General features: G+C 46.2%; 1 protein-coding gene across 3 annotated transcripts in view; it reads left to right on the forward strand.

The window, feature by feature from the left end:
* The first annotated feature begins 8595 nt into the window (after positions 1-8595).
* The window catches only part of LOC133134118 (cell adhesion molecule 2-like), a 416600-nt gene continuing 404886 nt past the window's right edge, over positions 8596-20309 (forward strand). For all 3 annotated transcript variants that reach the window (XM_061250545.1, XM_061250547.1, XM_061250546.1), the window contains exon 1: positions 8596-8893. In XM_061250545.1, coding sequence (XP_061106529.1) covers positions 8833-8893 — 61 coding nt within the window. In that variant the 5' untranslated portion in view covers positions 8596-8832. The remainder of the gene's footprint in view (positions 8894-20309) is intronic.

Consider the following 20309-nt stretch of genomic DNA (forward strand, 5'->3'; position numbering starts at 1 on the left):
TCATTGCTTCATCTAACCTTCATGAATCGGTCTCGAAATGATACTTATTATAACTATATAATACTACATTATTTTATAGAACCCTGTCTTTAAAATACAGTACTCACCCGTCTCAACTTCCTGTATAACTAAGTCATTAAGGGTCCTTAAGATCTTTTAAATTGCTTGCTGACAATATGGTTGCTATTTTGTACGGTTGTACGGTTCTAATGGACATTTTTGACAAACAATAGTTGGTGTCATGAATATTTAGTTTATAGGGCATTATGAATATATGTATATGTGGAGTCCATTCACTTTCATATTTTTGAAGCTCAATATCTCAAAACCACTCAGAACACGGATAGAAGCATATCATTCCAAGGTCGTGAATCGTGTCCCGATACTCTATCCGTAAGACAACAAAATAAAAATGTAATATGTAGTACATTCATATCCCGTGAAACAGATCTTGTTTTTTAATATCGCCGTGATGAACGCTGAACCCGAGGTCTGGAGGGGAGGATGGAGGACATGTCGCCTGTGGTTATCTTCGTGTTGGGCTTCATACGAGGGGTAATCCCAGGGGAGGAGTAGCCGTGAGGAAGACGGATACCGCTCCCCTTCTCCTGAAGTGGACACATGGCCCGAGACATGAGGAGAACATCCACCGGTCCCAGAGGAAGGTGCTGAGCAAATGTCAGGGAGGTTATTGAGAGAGAACTGCCCTCGCGCTAGACAGCGGAGTTAATGAAAACCCAGAACTCCGAATGTAACCCATTCGCCGTGAACCGTTCCCGGCTTTTTTTCATGGAAGGGACCGAAAAAAAAAAAATGTTGAAATGAAACTTTCTATTTTTAATCTGCAGTCCCAACTGTGTCTCATTTTCTCCTCCTTAATTTTCTTCCCAAGTTGGCGATTTTATGTCGAAGCTTTATTACATCCCACTCTCCCCGGAAACAATATCAGAACAAATGCCTTTCCAAAAAAAGCACCCTCAACTCCACAAAGTAGTTTTTGATTAAAAATATACCAATTGATGTTGACATCATAAAGATATGGGGGGAAAAAAATGTTTGAATTTTCCAGTGACAGGATGTGTCTGGCTCATTCCGGAATGTTCTATAGCAAACAAATTCAGAGAAGTAAAGCTTTTTTTGACAGCTCCAAGTTGTAAAGTGACAGTCGTATATAATTAGACACGCTGCACGTAATCTCAAGGTTTTACGTAACTGGTTTTGAGTTTGACTGCAGCATGTTGTATTTTAAGCAGGCGCTCATTCAGCTATACCAGTTAATATGTTAACTCATATTCTAGGTGTGTTTGGTGCTTGCTGTTGAGCAGGAATCATCAAATCCAGCTCCGGTTTTATTTTCTACTGGGTAATTAATAGAACAGTTAGTGCTATTGATTGGCCAGATATTCTTAACACCTGACCTCCAGGTAAAGGGAGAGTGGAAAACCAGCAGTTTTCCACCCTCGAGGGCCGTGATTTCATGATCCCTGCTGCAGTAAATATTCTCATTCGGGCAGAAAAGTTAGAAGAGAAGTCTTGTGCACAAGCATGTTGCTCAATCCATGAGGTGCTGGCAGCAGCAAGAATGCGTATAATCCAGAAAGAAACCTGGAGTGTGTCCCCAGCTGAGTCCAGAACACTAAATATCGCACACTCAGGAACAATATGGGGCTGACCTTAGATGCAAAAAGTTATTTACGGTAACATAATAGAGAGAAACGACTCCCTGGCATTTGGATAGCTTTGGCAGGTTGGGTGTAAGTGTTCGGAGTCAGCCAGCAGGGGGCGCTCTAACTGGACAGAACCCCTCATAAAGCACACTTGAGTGGTGAGAGGCATACCTGGACACCCGGCACACCTCACGGTACCGCTGAGGGTTTGGACCGCTGTCAGCCCAGGGCCTCTTGGACCGCCTGGCACCTTAGCGCGATACACCTCCACCGAGCTCTGGGTCCAAAGCGCCAGACTGGAAAAGCAAACTGTTTTACCCTGACATCTGTGTCTTCTGTCCGGGGCCAGGGAAATGAATGACGGATGGGATGGGAACGGACACCGGTGGACGAGGTCCAGGAAGGGTAATCTGCTTATGCTCCTCTTCCACAGCTCTGGATAAATAATTCAATGGGACAAAAGGAAATTGTTCTATCTCTCTCTCTCTATGTCTATCTCTTTCTATCTCTCTCTCTCTGTCTCTCTCTGTCTCTCTGTTTCTCTCCCTCTCTCATCTCTCTCCCCCTCTCCATCTCTCTCTCCCTCAATTTCCCTCTCTCTCCTTCTCTTTCTCATCTCTCTCTCCCTCTCTTTACCTCTCTCTCCTTCTCTTTCTGCCCTCTCTCCCTCTCTCCCCCTCTCTCTCTCTCTCTCTCTTTCTCCCCTCTCCCTCTCTCTCTCTCTCTCTCTCCCTTAGCTGATAAGGGGGACAGGAGACCGGGAATGAAATCAAGGGCTCAGGTGCTTCAACACAGGCTTCCAGAAATCAGGCTTATCTACCCTGGTGGAGAAAGAGGTTGATTTTAAATAAGAAATTATACCTGACTCTCATTCAGACAGGCATATTTCACATAAAGGTGAACTTTTTTTGGGACGGGTTATTCTTATCTCCAGTCATGAAACGCTGGCCCGCTCTGTGTTTCTTTATTATTTTTATAGTCTGCCCCTTACCCATAATTCCCCTGAATCTGGATCTGATTTTGAAGCAGCTATCCATCAAACCGCCTTATCACGCTCATCCTCAAAGCGATTCCAAAGAAGTGCTCTTTGAAATCTTTATTAAGATTTTTTCTTCAATGTAAAAAAAAAAAGTATAAAAGGTAAGTTATCTGAGACATCTAATCCCCCTCTCCCCTTTGGACCTCTCCCTGTAGAAAAGATTAAAAAAGAAGGATGAAATTAAATCACCACTGTCTGATAAAAGTTTCAGAAATAAAAATGTTAACATCGGTGTTATCCCGTTTAAAACACCCCAGGTGCTGCACGCGCTGCACGTTTAATTCATTAACGTAATTTGTCAAATGAAAAGGCTGGATTGCCTTACACTACTCCCCAATAGAACAGAAAAATTACAACAAAAAGAGTTTTCATTGTTTCATTACATGTGGCTGTTACATTTATCCAAAGCAACTTACAGTTGATTTAGACTAAGCAGGAGACAATCCTCCCCTGGAGCCATGCCGGGTTAAGGGCCTTGCTCAAGGGCCCAATGGCTGTGCAAATCTTATGGTGGCCGAACCACCGACCTTGCGAGTCCCAGTCATGTACCTTAACCACTACTCCAGAGGCCGCCCTATTGTTATTGTTAATACCTGTAAACTGGACTAGGAATAGAGGTTCTCCTTCAAAGGGCTGGAAGACATTCATTAGATAGCGTTAAACCTTAAACTGTCTCCTCCTAAGTCTTCAACATCATTCCAAACAGCCATAGCCTTATTAAACCACAGCACACACTGCAATTTCATGCAAATGGTACCTTTGTGTAGCTTTGTGAGACACACAGCCCTTTGAGAAATACATTCAAAATAGCATGCAAGATTAAAGGAGGCCCTATTGAATACACAGAACCTCATGTGTAGATGTTTGATTCTAGAGGAAATGTATTGTTTTGCACATTGATTTAGATTTTTCAAACTTTAAGACGTCAAGAAAGAGGGACACGGGACTGTACACGGGACTGTACAGAAATAAGTATATTATTTAGCTTCGAAAAGATATTTAAAAAATTCACAATAGGCAAATATAGATTGTATTTCTGTTCTTAGATAATGCTAGATCTTTTTTTTAAGGAATACATTGCTGTGAAATATTAGTATATTTTCCAAAAAATCTTACTTTGTACTCCCGTTTCATTAGGGTTGAAAAAACAGATCAACCATACGGTGACTTTGTTGTTCCACAAAGCAGGATCACTGAGGATTCACAAAGTAAAACCTGAAACTCTTTCCTCAGTCCATGTTCCGGATTTGAGAAGGGTTCCGGGTTTTCCTCAGTCCAGCTGAGTTCATGATACGGGCCTGACTGCAGACTGAGTCCGCTCGGTCAGATTTCAGACAGGAAGTGTGACTGACATCCTGTGATGTGCGAGGGAGGCCTAATGATTCTCTGATGTCACCAGGCCTTCAGGTGACAGCCGGGGCTATGGAAGACATTGTGCTTTAACCTTATACGCACTCTATCATTAAATATCATAAATCACATAAATGCATGGGTTTTGACAGGAATTACATTTTAAAGATTGGACTATTTTTTAAATGTCATCTGACAAACCATTTATTTCAGATGAAAAGACGTGAAGGGAAGGCCAAATGCACCGGGCTTGCTGTAAGCGAATACATTCCTGCAGCTTGCTTTCTCTAATCCGTTGCCGTTTTTATATATTTTTTATATAATTTAATAAGCGATGTATAATTTAAAAAATAGTGGATATGATTTCCCGGCCGGTGATGGGATGAGCGTGTCCAATTCCCTTCCCAATTTGGAACGGTCGATCCGTCAGCAACCACAGCCGTGTGCGTGTGTGAATACCACCGGCGACTCAGGAGAGAGTAGACATCCGCTGCTCTGCCACGAAACGTGTCTCACCACACAGTGGAGTCAGAGGAGGACCTTTCCCATGCAGCATGGGCATACAGCCAACGGGCCTCCGATTGACCAGTAGGGGGTGCTAGATACACTAGTGATGAACATGGACCCCCCAACCGAATGAACCCTCCCATAACCTGGGTGATATAATCACCAATTGTACGTATTGCCTATGGACCTACCTGCTAAATTCAGAACTGACACGGTTCTGGGCGGCCTGTGGTTAAGGTAAATGACTGGGACACGCAAGGTCGGTGGTTCTAATCCTGGTGTAGACACAATAAAAATCTGCACAGCTGTCGGGCCCTTGAGCAAGGCCCTTAACCCTGCATTGCTCCAGGGGAGGAGTGTCTCCTGCTTAGTCTAATCAACTGTACGTCGCTCTGGATAAGAGCGTCTGCCAAATGCTAATAATGTAATGTAATGTAATGGTTCAGATTCAATCTGACATGAGATCCTGGGGCTCCTGTATATACACCACAGTGCAGTTTTAAGCAAATGAGCCATCCAGCAGTCCATAATGCATTGCAATTCTAGACATCTTATTTCTCAAAATTCAAAAGGCAGCAACCTTTTGTTAAAAAACTGAAACACGCAACAAATGTGCCTGTCTTCAAATTAGCCCTGGCATAAACTGTTGTACTGAGAGGCCGGTGTCACACTATGTTGGTGACAAAGACTGCGTCAGGAATATTGCTTTTTTTCATGGGCTTAATCACATGTAAGTAGCACCCAGTTCTGCTCTGATTAGCCGTTATCTCTCACAATAGGGCACTACAGCAACCTTCGTGAACAGAGTAATTGTTTTGCCTAAGGTTCAGGATGACTACATTTTACTTTAATTGTTTTTAAATGCATTCATTGATGTGGAAGAGGGCCTTTACATTCTTAAGAGGTGTGTGTGTGTGTGTGTGTGTGTGTGTGTTTGTGTGTGGGTGTGTGTGCATGGTGTATCATGCACAGATTGAAATAAATACTTTTAAAAAAAATTAAATGAAACAGAATGAAGGGAACGGTGAGTCTCATTATTTTAAACTATGTTCTGGTTTGGGAACACTTGTCTCCATAAACCATAACCTGTGTGTTTGTGTGTGTGTGTGTGCATAGGTACTGTATCTAAATCATGCATACACATGTGCACACACACACAGGTTAAGGTGACACGGTCATGTGTATGTTAATGGTGTATACACACCTGCATACACATACATATATATACTATACACACACATCCATAAATGCATTGTGTGTGCACACATCAAAATGCAGGCAGGTCTCTGAACGCTAACAGCTGAGAGCTCCCCACATTGTCTTCAGCGCGCTGATGAGTGGTGAATACTCGATGCGCTCTCGTTGGCCGTGATCCCAGCTCCCGTTGGAGGTTCTTCATGCTCCTTCGCCTGAAACTAGACGGCGTTTCATAACCCTTGTTGCTAGGGGCATCCCAACGAGAAGACGGCTTTGGCTGCCGCGGCAGCCGGCATGACGGGGCTCCGGATGGGAGCGAAGGCTGCTATGTACTCTTAATCAATGTGCTCTTTCTCACAGAGTCCAATAGGGACTGGGAATAGAAAACCAGGGAGTTCTAACACACTGCCTTTACAAATAATATAGCCTATATAACCTACGGTCTTCGAAGGGTTAATGAAAATGCAACAGGGACACTGAAGTTGGCAGTTGGCCGAGGATGCCAGAACCCAGGGATGGCACATTGTCTTGCCCCGAGGTTATAACTTCATGAGTGTGCACGATATTGTAAGCTACATCTCACCAGTCACCAGAGAGTCAGACTTACTGAAGGGGGGGGCTCCCCAGCTCAGGTCATGCCCCAGGAGGGGAGCACTGAAAGGGAGGTTGAAAGTTTGGGTAAGGAAAGAACAATGTGAGCTCATCACCTGAGCTTGACAGTTTATTTGTTCAACGGTTTGGTCGCCAGGGGATTGCATTCGCTGCATGTGGTGCTATTCCTCAAGTGCTCTGGGGTGGGGCAGCCTGTAGCGTAGTGGTTAAGGTACGTGACTGGGACACGCAAGGTCGGTGGTTCGATCCCCGGCGTAGCCACAATACGATCCGCACAGCCATTGTAACCTTGAGCAAAGCCCTTAACCGTGCATTGCTCCAGGGGAGGATTGTCCCCTGCTTAGTCTAATCGACTGTAAGTCGCTCTGGAAAAGAACATCTGCCATTAATATAATGTAATGTAATGATCTCAAAAGGCTTTACTCCAAAGGGGATGGGAAAGTTCAACCACCTCATTCAGCCACGTCAACCACCACCTGCCTGGGAGATACACGGCGTCCATTTTGTACTGGAACACAAACATGAATGACAACCATAGAGATTCTCACCCAACAGTAAGTCTCCAGCTTGGTCCTGGGTGGAAAGTTACACCTGCCTGAACAATGAACAACAGCCATTTTGTGCTGGAATCCTCATGATTGGCTACCATAGAGATTTGTGAATGGCACATGAATGGCTACCATAGAGATTCTCACACCTAGGTCACCAATCATGGTGCTGGTGCTGATCTGTGGGAAGGGTTGACAGCTATGAAGGAGGGAAAGGGACTGAGCTAAATTGATGAAGAATAATGCCAAAGCTAACACTTCTGAAATCCGTATATCTAAAGATGAAGCAGACTCTGAAAGAAAGACTCTTTCTTTCCTAGGCAGAATTATGAGTGCAAGTGCACACCCATAGTGTGTAGAGTAGAAATATGGTCTGAGTGCCAAGGTTACCATGTGAACACCGAGTCTCAGGTTACCATGTGAACATAGAAACAAGGTTTCAGATATCAGGTTCTTTAGCAGTGCTTAAAGGACACAGAAGAATCACATGCATAATTTAACATGCTACATAGGAGCTTGATTATGTTTATAGTTTCAGGGGGTGGATGTATATAACCTTTTTGAAAACAAACCCCATAGAAAGAAATGTTTAACATAACAGAAACATCCACCATCCATGCTGCTCTTTTTCCATCACTTGTGTATCTAGAGTACCCACCAGCAGGTAGTGTACGGACACAGCAAGTATAGGAAGTCCACAACTCGAAACTTTCTGCAGTTATTGTTTAATCTAACAATTCCATGTCAACAGTCACCTAATTTACTTTTTATGTCATATTTATATAGCAATGGCTTCTCTACTAATAACATTCGGAAACGCGCTTTAAATTAAACTTGAGCTGCTTAGATCCGAATGCAACGTGATTTATTAATTTATTAATTTACATTAACATCAAACAAGAATGTGCCAATTCTAAAACCCATAATCAGTTAATTCAGTTCTTAAATAACAAAGATCACTTCAACCATGGTGTATGGCAATGAATGCTATTTGGACAGTGTCACATTTTGGATATTACTTCCGAACGCTGGGATGAATGCAGGGATGTATTTCATTCTTATTTACATTTCACTCGTGCCAGAATACACACTGCCAAGGACCTGAAGACACGTGTGACCGTGTGTCCATTGAAAGACTGAATGCAGAACGTCCGAAATACGTGTTGGTAATTAGTGCTTGTAAAGCAATAACATACGCGGGCTAGAGCGCAACTGCTGGATTTAGTTCGTATCCATTTTCTCCAGAGCTGAGAGAGACTTTGGCTGCTGTCCTTTCAGAACCCGTTCATATATTCCCAAGCAAATGTAGCTACTGTACACCTCCGATTGCTTAAAAAACTATGTCAGCGGGTGGAGACCATCGCGCACAAAAGAGCTTTGGTTTTGCCTTAAGAATGAGTGGATCTGGAAACACTCGCTGAATTTGGGAGTTGTCCCGCTTCTCGCGTCAATCCCTGCCTGTAGTTACTTAATCCCTCCTTCACTATTCATGCTTCTGCACAGACCCTCTTTGGCCAGCGGTCTTCACACGGTTTTGTAAGACACTTCTCCCGGAATATTTGCGGGCGTCCGCTATTGGTTAATCGTCTTCATCTGTCAAACTGCGTAGGCGGGGACTCGACTCGCTGTAGCTCCCCAGAGGAAAGAGAGGCTAAAGCCGCACTTTTCTGTTCTGTTGGAAGAGCATCCCTTCTCCGGCGCTCCGCTCAGTAACAGTTACCTCGTCTCGGCAGCGGGATCACGGAGAACTGTGGGACTTCACTGCAGGAAAACGCAGCCGTTCACGCGCGAGGAGCCTATATAAATTGCACGCCTCACCTGGATAAACCCGCCTTCATACGGAGAGGAAAAGGAGAAGAAGAAAGCTATTCCGAGTGTCGCAGCACAGCGGGCTGAAGGAAGCGAGAAGAATATGATTCTCAAGCAGTATTTGTTCTTTTCCCTTTACTGCTTCTGTGGGATCGTTCTAAAAGGTAAGCGCGGTTCAAAGTTTTTTAGGCATGAAGTGCGCCTTGCCAGTTTATTGGCACAGGACAACAGCGTGAACGTCTGGGCGAAATTTGCAGGCGCATTCCTGGCACGTATCGAATGGCGTGGTCGCAGTTTCAATCTCACGCATTGTCTCGAAACCCCGTAATGTGTTGGAATGACGTTTGTTGTTATGTTTACATGATTGTTCATGCTGTTTGTTTCAGCTCGGAGTGTACGGTCTCCACAGTGCATATTTAGATAGTGATCAAAACAGCGTGCATATGAACTCAGTTTGTGTCGTACACGCGCTTCCGTGCTTGTATGCATACATTTTTAAACTGTTCATGCTGGCTTATGTTTAGTGCCATTTTAAATAATCCACAGTATAAACAAGTTTAAGAGCGATGCCTTCTGTTTAACTTTGCAAAATGGAGGAAATGTTGCGATTAAGACAGTGTTGTAATATGAAGGCGCGTCTCTACGAAACAAACACATAAATGTATTATTCAAAGACATGTGTAGAACGGTTTAGCGGGAACTTTTGTGATATATCTACTGGGGCTTTGTCTGTGGAATATTAGATATGTAGCCTCTAAACCAGCGTTAATTAAACTGCGTTGGATGTGTTTTGTGCTTAAATAACTGGCGCATTAACGTGATGCACAAAACGGTATAGGAAATATTTTTGCCCGGGAAGCACCACGACATTATCCGTGCATTTAATTACATCATTAAAAATCTGAAATTGGACATGGCATATCTGTACTTGTTTGAAATATTTTTTTGTTTTTTGGTATTATTTGTCTGTGTTTTCAAAATATTGTGAGTATTACTGTGTTGAATATGAAAGCTGTTTGCTAAAACAAGTCTCCGGTTGCTGGTTTCTTACGTCAATGTGACAGTTATGCATTTCGAATTTTAACTTTATTTGAATGGGCATTGCTTGTGGCGATTATGTTCGCATCGGTTGGTGCCATACCTTCGTATTAAACTCTAACCCTAGTATTACAGTTTTGCTGATTATCTTCGGGGCTAAATAAATGCTATTATTTAGCTGCTGTACCAGTTCATATTCTGCACTGAGGACTGTATGGTATTTGCAATAGTCTGCATCTTGGGGTCGTGGTGGTATCAGCTTTTCTGTCTATGTTGCTCGAATCCGTTTCGCTGTATTAACAGCGCAGACGGTGAACTGTAAGATAGATATGGACTTTGCACCGTTGCTATTTATTCATGAATTAAAAAACAATAAATTATTAAATTCCCGTTTGCTGCGCTTTTCATTTAGTGGATGATTACTGGACGCAACGAATATCTGGATTGAAGTGAATGTACAGTTATTTCAGTTTCTATCTAATATAATTTGTTTCGCTCCGGGTGCCAGTGCACGCGCCTTTCTCGTCTGGTTCACACCGCTGTACTGTAAACACGATCAGTGTAGCAAGGTCAGGATGTCAGATCGAGCCGTTCACAGACTGTGATAAGAATACATTGATAATATTGCGCCCAGCTATGCAGGTGTGTGCGTGTGTACGGGAATTTCCTATGACATACATATGTACACTCACACACACGCGCACGTATTGATGTTGTTTGAATCAATAGAGGATATTGTGACTACAGAATATTCTGAGGAAGACAGAAGAAGGGGAGGGTAAATGTCCTATCGTTCATCGCCAAAGAGATTAAGAGATTGACGAGTATCCTTTGGGGGTCTCCGATTAATCTTGACTAAATATTTAACAGATTTAAGGACATAATTTCTCAGCAAATTAATAGATACTGTGAAGCCCTACCAAAGCGACACACCATGCAAATTGAGTCCAGTGGTCCAAGGGAGTCAAACCGCGTTTAGATGCGAGGCTAATTTAGATTAGTACGCTCCTTCTTTATACATTATTTATTCTGCTTTGGAGACGCCCTTATGTGGGTCAGTGTAAGCGGCGTGTGCGTTTGCGCGGTGCCCGTATATTCCGCTCATTACTGACGGTTTCAGTTGCCGTGAGATGCGCGGCTCCCTTCAGCGCCGGTCACCCTCCCGAGAAGTATAATGATGCCTGAAAACTTACGGTTGCAAGCCCCGCCCTGTAACCACTATTTCATATCATTCTGGCGCCCAGTACAGCACCCCCACCCCATCAATCCCCCTTTTCACATCATATCCATTTTCTTCTTCTGTTGTTTGTGTGTCATTAAATTCTCAACTGCATAGTTATATTGCCTAATGTCTGGAGTGTGGGCTGTAACTGCATTATGTTTATCTATCCTTCTCCGTCTGTCTGTCTGTACATCGATTGATTATATTGACCCATCCAAATATTGCATTACACTAAATATGAAGTTACATTGCATTAATTTTGCAGAGCTTCTTATCCAGAAGACTTTTAAGTTGTAAGAAACATGAGAGCTTTCACCTTACGGTATATGAGCTAGCAGTGCCAGACCTAAGAACATTCCAGAACAATTCAGGTGAAACATCGTTGGATCGGTCGTGCATGTGCTACTATGCTAACCGAGAGACAAAATGCTAATTCTGAATAAATACAGATTACATAGATCCTTAGAAAAAAAAAAGAAAAAAAATCACAGATATATAATCTAAAACCATCAAAATGAACTTTATTTCATAACAAAGGTAGGAGTCTTCACTGGTGGGGATGGGAAGGGACCTATGATGGTCTAGTAGGTTTGGGACTTAAGCCTGCGTTGGAAGATGGCCAATGATTCTGTTGCCTTGACCACCATGGGAAGATGGTTTGACCACTGGGGGGGCCAGTAGAGCCGGGGGGAAGGGGGGGTGGGGGGTGATGGTTGTTGGGGGTAGGGGGAATGGGCTTGGCAGAGCCAGTCACTACTTAGGCCCATATGTAAGCATTGCCCTTTTCAGTCTGTCTGTGTTGGCATAATTTGGTTCTATGGTTGGAGGTCTACAGTTTCTATTACGTTTTCTTTGTAGGAGTGATTGTTTTTACCCTATGGTATTGGACGCCTTAAAACTTGCAGGGTTTTCTCATTGACACTCTTTTTATATGTCTGCCATGGTTTAAAGGCTGATTAGTGTTTCATGAATGCTTTTTTGTATTTTACTTCTGTTTCATATTACAAGAGAGGATTGATGTAAAATGTGCCTTTTGTTGTATGTATATGGAGTACATTTGTTATCGTATATGTGTGTGTAAATATATGATACATTCTGAACCGTAGAGGAAGTGTTTGTTTTTCTTTACGTAAAGGTCACCCAATGAGAATTCATCTGCTCAGCCCAGACGGGTCTACTACAGCAGAAAGTCAAACAGTCCTGACCTTTTTCCTCCCCGGTGGATGTGTAAACACGAGCGCACCGTCAGTGGAAGCTCAGACGTGTAGTGCCGGGCGTTTCTGCGGAAGGGTACGGGTTACAGGTGCGTGGGTCCGATCCTCGAGCGCTGCTCCGTCCGCCAGTTCCGTCCTGTTCGCCGCGGGGCCAAAGACGCACGTGTTTGGAGCGACATTATCACAGGAGCGTTTGTCTGGTAGTCAGACGGTTGCCGGTTCAATCCGCCACCCCGGCTGTGTCGAAGTGTCCCTGAGCGAGACACCTAACCCCCAATTTCTCCCGACGTGCCGGTCGGTGCCTTGCGCGGCAGCCTGTCGCCGTAGGTGTGTGAGCGTGTGTGTGTGTGTGTGTGTGTGTGTGTGTGTGTGAATGGGTGAATGAGAGGCATTAATTGTCAGGGAATGTTCCGGAACGTTCCGCGGAGTTTCCCCCCCGACTGGCACGGACAGCGCTGGGGCACCTGACACCGCAAGGGCTGATCCTGACACCGTGTCACAGCGCGAGGACACGCTCGCCGAATACCAAAGGGGAGCCGCCGTTAGCGTTAGCCGCCGTTAGCGTTAGCCGCCGTTAGCGCTTCGTCGCCGTCCGCGCGTTGTAACGCCGACGCGCGGCGTCTGTGTTCGGCGACCCGGAGCCGAACGGTTCCTCCATTTCACCCTCACGTCCCGTCTTGGCTGTAATTCGGAGCGCTGCGGAGAGCTGTCGCAGTGTTTACTTGCACAGAGTTCACCCTCATTACTGAATTAGCGGCTAGGCCTGCTCCACTGCTCAAAGTGCTCGCGCCTGTTTATATTGGCAGTTTATTTAAAGTGTTTAAAAAAAAGAAATTAATCACGCCCCCGTGTTTCTCCGACCTTGCGTGATAGAAGGCGCCGGAACTGTTGGCCGTTCTGGATGTGTTGGCTGGCGTCCCTGGCCCCTCTCGAATCCTCCCGTTCCCCTGGCGACCGGGCCGGGGGTGAAAGGTGGCCCTGTATCGATTCACCTTTGCTGACTCTCTCGCTCCGCTCCTCCGCCAAACTCAAAAGTGCTTAATTTATTTATTCTTCTTTGTTTTTCTAATTTGCGGGTGCTTGCAGTTTGCCCTGTCATTGACCTTTCTGTGACATCAGTGCGGGGAGAGAGTTGGCTGTCGAAGGTAATGGTTTGGGAACTTGGCTTGTAACTCAGAAGTTTTGTGTTCGAACATCCTGGATCCAATCAGAGATGTGGGACATGCTTAGGGGGATACATAGTATGCATGGAGGGAGTGGGGGTGTATGGTATGGGCTTCCATTGTTGTTTTATGTTTCGGGAACTTGGCTTGTAACTAAAAGTTTTGGTATTAGACACCCTTAGAGCCAATCAGAGTTGTAGGACATGCTTGGTGGACCAATGGTGTGCTTGGTGGGTGGGGGCTATGCTATAGGCTGCCATTGTTGTACAATGGTTAGGGAACTTGGCTTGTAACTAAAAGATTTTGTGTTAGACACCCTTGGAGCCAATCAAAGTTGTAGGACATGCTTGGGGGACCAATCCTATGCTTGGAGGGTGGGAGTTTTTGAATGGGGACACTGGGAAACAAAATGAAGAGAATGAATAGCTTTTTTTGTGGTGCTAATATGAGTATATATGTTGTATGAAATCAATGAATAGAAAGAACCACGGACTACATTAATTAAAAAATCTATTCTATTGTTCAGAAGTTTGCTCTCGCTGCGGACTGTGAGGGTTGAGAGAATAGCGTGTGTGGGTCCTGAGCGGTCCGGAGCGGTGCTCAGACGCCTCTTCGCCCGGACAAGTCCTGCTGCTCGGCCGGGTGTAATAAACAGCGTCCGCAAGCGCTCCCGCGTTAGCCGCTGTCAGGCTAATTAAGAGTTCCCTGTCCCTGGCGGCTTTCATCTCTCTCTCTCTCCCTCTCTCCCTCTCTCCATCTCTCTCCCTCTCTCCATCTCTCTCTTTGTCTCCATCTCTCTCTCTCCCTCTCTCTCTCCCTCTCCCTTTCCCTCTCTCTCTCCCTCTCCCTCTCTCTCTCCCCCTCTTTTTCCCTCTCCCTCCCTCCCTCCCTGTCTCCCTCTCCCTTTCCCTCTCTCTCTCCCTCTCCCTCTCCCTCCCTCCCTCTCTCTCTCCCTCCCTCTCTCTCTCTCTCTCTCTCGGCCCGGCTGTCGTTGGCAGAGTATCGCCCCGGGCACGTCTCCGTCAGGCTGCCGCGCTCTCGGTGGCAGAGGCTTCCCGCAGCAGCGTAGCGTGCGTGTGATTTTTAGCGGGCGCATAGCTGGGCTTGTTCGCACGGAAGGTGAGAGCGCAGGATGGGGGGGAGTGACATGTTCGGAGCACTGAGAGTATCGTGAGACAGGGCTGCATTCTCATTTTTACTGTCTTCACACCCTCGATCAGGTGTAAGTGCCCAGTGGTGTGGAAGCCTGGTCGACTGGACCGCTTGCGGTTGTGGATGTGAAAAACACCTGTACTCTGTGGTATTAATGACCCTGCCTTGTATTGTAGGCCAGTAGGGGACGTGCTGCCTTGTACCTACTAGAGTGAGATTAAACTCTCCGATGGCAGACAGGGAGATACCTTGGGAGGAACCAGACTCATCATTAGAAACCTTGGTAACATTCACAGTCCCCCCGACTCGGTTCTTTGTTTAACCGTGCGCTGGCACTCGAGCAGGACGTGGGGAGGGGGCGGGGGTGTCGGGGCAGGAAATTGACAAGCCCCCCCTCAGCCCCCCACCCGAGCGGATCAGCATCTGCTCAGGTGAGGCTGGCGCCCACGCTAACACGCTCAGACAGGTGAGAAATGGAGCAGGAGATTAGCTGCCATTTCTGCTGACTCTACGGCGGGTTCTCTTTTTCCGCTAATTTCCCCGCCAACGGCCGACGCAGCTGGACCAGCCCGGCCTCCTCCCTCCCTCCCTCCTGCTCTTCCTCCTCCCTCTCTTTTTCACCCCTCCTTCGTGTTTTTTTTAGTCCTCTCCATGCCTTCGATCGGCGGGGCGACAGACGGAACGCGACACCTCGGCGAAACCTCGCCTTTTTTTTTTCTCTTCGGGTTTTTGGAATGTTTCCCAGTCACGCCGACGTTACTACGTTCATTACAATGTTTGTTTTTTTTCCCCTTTCTCTCTCCTCTTTTCTCTTTTCTCATTCTGTGTCACCCTCTGCGTATCACGCTGCAGTTAGCAGGTTTGGCTTGCCAGGGTTGTAGAAAGACGCTTCACGTACGGTGAACGACACGGTGAGCTCGAGGACCCTGAACGACCGGTAAGGGACCGCTGGTGGCTGATGAGATGTGGTCGGGCTGTCCAACCGAAACCCTCCCTCCCATCTCTCGGTGACCGTAGAGCTGACTGTGTGTCCCTGCCCGCAGCCAGCAGTGGCACAGCCTGGATTCAAACCCGGGCTCCAAGGGCCCATCCATGCTAAATGGACTGCGTTTATATAGCGCTTTTTCCAGCAACTACGGCGGCACAAAGCACTTAGTACCTTTAGTACCTCTCCTTCACCCATTCTCACACTCACTCACCAACAGTGAAAGTCAACCATGCAAGGCACCAACCAGCTGGCCAGGAGCAGTTGAGGGTTGGGTGTCTTGTTCAAGGACACTTCAACGTATTTTGCCCACAGGGCCAGGGGCTGGACTGGCAAATCTGATTGCTACTGATACCAGATCTTAGAGCCCATCTGTGCACTAGAACAGTCCCTTAACAGATACTGGACCATAGAGCTCATCCATATACTAGAACAGTTCTTTAACAGATACTGGACCATAGAGCCCATCCATGCACTAGAACAGTGCCTTATCAGATGCCAGACCATAGAGCTCATCCATGCACTAGGACAGTGGCTTAACAGATACCAGACCATAGAGCCCATCCATGCGCTAGGACAACACTTTAAGCTCCCCAGTAGTTTTTAAACTGCCTTTCTCTTGCAATAGAGTAGACGTTTTAGAAGTGGGAAGCTATGCTTGGTTGGCCATGGATGTAGAAGCTCTGGATGACAGGGGAATCTTTTTTTTATTCATTTTTTATTTTCTGGAGGATGTCACGAGAACATGGCCGTCACGGAGACGTCAGTCCTCTCTTCCCCTGACAGCCGGCGCGACCTCGAACGCCTCCCCCACGCGCCGCTCGTCTCCGCGGTGACAGGTGTGATTTCCCGCCATCAAAGCCGCACTTTTGTTCTCTCCGGTCTTATATATATATAAAAAAAGTTCAAATAAAAAGTGGGTGAAGGGTTGTTCAAGAAAGAGGTGTGAATATTTGGGATGCTGTTCACCCCCGCTCTCCCCCTTCTCCCTTTCATAGTCTGAATTCTGGGGCGAGCTTTTCTCTGCCGGTGGTGATGAAATGAAATGAATTGGAGCGTGATCATAAATCACACTGCACAATGGCTGTAGATGTAGATGACCATTGTGCATAAATGGCTGCATCGTGAGAATGTTTGAAAATGTAAACAAAGCGTCTTGGTCTTCTTCTGTGCCTCTGAATGACGGGACCTCCATCTTATCGGCTCATATTATGCTAAGGCAATATCCGATTAACCTCCTGGACGTAATTGCTTTCTTAATCCTACGCCGCGGCCAGGAATCTCGCAAGAAATTGATTCATGGAGATGCAGAAAAATTGCAGCTTGGACTCTGACACTCAGCGTTGACACGATACAGTTATTACGTTTTTCTTTTGTTTTTCTTTTTTAATTACACTATCACCGGAGACCGTAAATATTTTGAACAGGGTGGAAAAAAAGACATTGTGAAAACTCTATTTTTCTCCCATTCGAAACTCTCGTCTCATACCCTTTTGATGGCAGGCTCTGATATTGTTTGGGGACCTTCAAACCGGAGCAAGGCCCAACAGATAAAGCAAGAGGCAAAGAGATACTATATTAGATTTGATTTCCTAAAGGACGTTGATTCTCCGGCAGGGTGAGATGAATAACAACTTGTTTCAAAAGTAAACGTTGCAGGCAGTGCCCTGAGGACCTGGTGCCCAACCCAGGCGGTTACTGTTGCCGTGTTTTTATTTAGGAAAATTAGGAATTTGTGCGTTTTCCCCCCCGCGCCTCCGACCCTCTCTGGAGTGGAAAGCCGTGCCTGCTGTTGCGTCTCAGGTAGGAGGCTTGGTGAATAGAAAGCAGTGACAGGTGCGTCTCAGACGGTAGCCTTATGTGAGCTTGCGCCCCCTGCTGTCCTGGAGGACTGATGACACGCGTGGGGGGGTTTGATCGACAGGCCGGATTTCCTGTCCTGGTTTCGGGCCCGGGAGGTTCTCCGCCTCTCCGTAGCGTTCCTGTTGGTGTGGCTTTGGCATGCGCGTGGCCACGGCGAGGCTACCCCCGGGGGGAAGCGTGTTGTCAGAGTGAGAATAACTGAAGAGGGAGCGTGAGTCATCATCTGGCGAGGATTCCCATTTCCATGTACTGGACGTGATTGCAGGACGACATGAATCCAACAAGAATATCGCGCTCCAAATACAGTCACCAGCAGCACAGCCAATTCCTTTGTTTTTGCAATACACTGAATACATTTGGGGTTGAGATAAAAAGAGTTCAGAATTTCAGCTTTAATTTCCTGGTATTTACACCTAGATGTGTTAAACGACTCAGAATAGGTTCAGAGTCATACTTTTCGATTGGAATTAGCTTGCTTCATGTCTCGCCTTATGCACAAGCCAGTGCTTCTGACAGTCAATTGATGTCATACAGGCAGGGTTTGATTGGCAGGCCGGGTCCTGTTCTTTTTTCGGGACCGGGAGGTCGTCTGCGTCGCGTTCCTGTTTGTGTGACCTTGTTGTGCTTTGGCAAGCGCGTGGCTGCAGCAGGACAACTCCAGGGGAAGCGTGTCGTCGGACCGTGAATGACGGACACCGTTGGCTGACAGGGCGATGAATGTTTCGCGGTCGGGATCATTGATATTATGTCCCGCTCACTGTAGCCTTCACCAATGCTGCGATCTGACTAACAGGTCAGGATGGTGGAAGGGTGTCAGGCACCCACCGAACACTGTGATCTGAATAACAGGTCAGGACGGTGGAAGGGTGTCAGGCACCCACCGAACACTGCGATCTGAGTAACAGGTCAGGATGGCGGAAGGGTGTCAGGCACCCACCGAACACTGCGATCTGACTAACAGGTCAGGACGGCGGAAGGGTGTCAGGCACCCACCGAACACTGCGATCTGAATAACAGGTCAGGACGGTGGAAGGGTGTCAGGCACCCACCGAACACTGCGATCTGAATAACAGGTCAGGATGGTGGAAGGGTGTCAGGCACCCACCGAACGCTGCGATCTGAATAACAGGTCAGGATGGTGGAAGGGTGTCAGGCACCCACCGAACGCTGCGATCTGACTAACAGGTCAGGATGGTGGAAGGGTGTCAGGCACCCACCGAACACTGTGATCTGAATAACAGGTCAGGACGGTGGAAGGGTGTCAGGCACCCACCGAACACTGCGATCTGAATAACAGGTCAGGACGGTGGAAGGGTGTCAGGCACCCACCGAACACTGCGATCTGAATAACAGGTCAGGACGGTGGAAGGGTGTCAGGCACCCACCGAACACTGCGATCTGAATAACAGGTCAGGACGGTGGAAGGGTGTCAGGCACCCACTGAACACTGCGATCTGAATAACAGGTCAGGACGGCGGAAGGGTGTCAGGCACCCACCGAACACTGCGATCTGACTAACAGGTCAGGATGGTGGAAGGGTGTCAGGCACCCACTGAACACTGTGATTTGACTAACAGGTCAGGATGGTGGAAGGGTGTCAGGCACCCACCGAACGCTGCGATCTGAATAACAGGTCAGGACGGTGGAAGGGTGTCAGGCACCCACCGAACACTGCGATCTGAATAACAGGTCAGGATGGTGGAAGGGTGTCAGGCACCCACCGAACACTGCGATCTGAATAACAGGTCAGGACGGTGGAAGGGTGAGAGGTGTCCGGCCCCTTGGATTGGCTGCCTTTCTGTTTGATGGGCGAGGTTGCCGTGGCATGTCTATCTTCCTGCCCTCTGATTGCCTGCCTTGCAGCATGTTCCCGCCTTCTGATTGGCTGCCTCGTGGAATGTTCAGTGAGGTTTCTGGGACCATCTGCCCTGTGTGGGATGGATTTCACACCTGTGACGAGAATAAACAATCTATTAATCAAAGACATGGGACAATCTGTACATGTCAGCACATACACACACACATACACACACACACATGGCATGTGTGCACACACTGATTGAATAGGCTACCAATACCGTTTTTTTGAATCATTATTGTTAATTTATTTTTCAGCCATATGGACCGAGTCTGTTTCTGTCTTCTCTTTTCATTTTCAATTAAACGCCGTATAACTCCTCGTCTATTCCGGGAAAAAAAATATTGTTTCTAAATGATAAACATGAATACAAGCACTCTGGAGAATCTTGTAGAAGTGGCTGTATGCAGGTTACATTAGTCACATTAGGCTCAGGTATATGTGCCATTAAATTTAAATTTGCATGAGCTATTAAAGATAAGGCTAATGAAAACGCAGATATGGAGGAGAATGCCCGAACAGAATGTACAACAACATTAAGCCCAGCCGACTTGGATTAGTTTCTGTTGGAGTCCAAGGAAAACAATGAACAATAGACACGGTTAAGGTGAGACTTGAGTTTTTAAACGCGGGACTTAAGGTTGAATTTTTAATGTAAATTGATGTCAAATGAAAACAAACTTCTGCTTTCTATGAATGTGTGTAATACAGATTTTCACAATGTCCTTTGCAGCCGTTGGCCAGTGGTCAGAAGGTTTGCATTGACTAAATGTCGGGGTGACATATCAGCTGCCTTCTTGCATGGAGGCAAAGACTTCTGATTGTACAATTATTGATCTTTTTTTTCCGTTAGATCGTTTGATCCTCGCACATCCCCTGAAATGGTGTGTGATGCACGGTTGTGGTGTGAAGACAACCTGTTTTGGAGACACATTAATAATAATAATAATAATTAAAAATAAAAATCATGGTAATAATAATTTCATCATTAACGCCTTTCTTTTTATCGCACTCAAGGTCACATTAAATGCAGTATAAACATCTTAAAGAAGCCAAAGGATGAGTTATGTGTAACAAAACAAATA

Source organism: Conger conger, chromosome 7 (assembly GCF_963514075.1).
Source record: "Conger conger chromosome 7, fConCon1.1, whole genome shotgun sequence".
Lineage (NCBI taxonomy): Eukaryota > Metazoa > Chordata > Actinopteri > Anguilliformes > Congridae > Conger > Conger conger.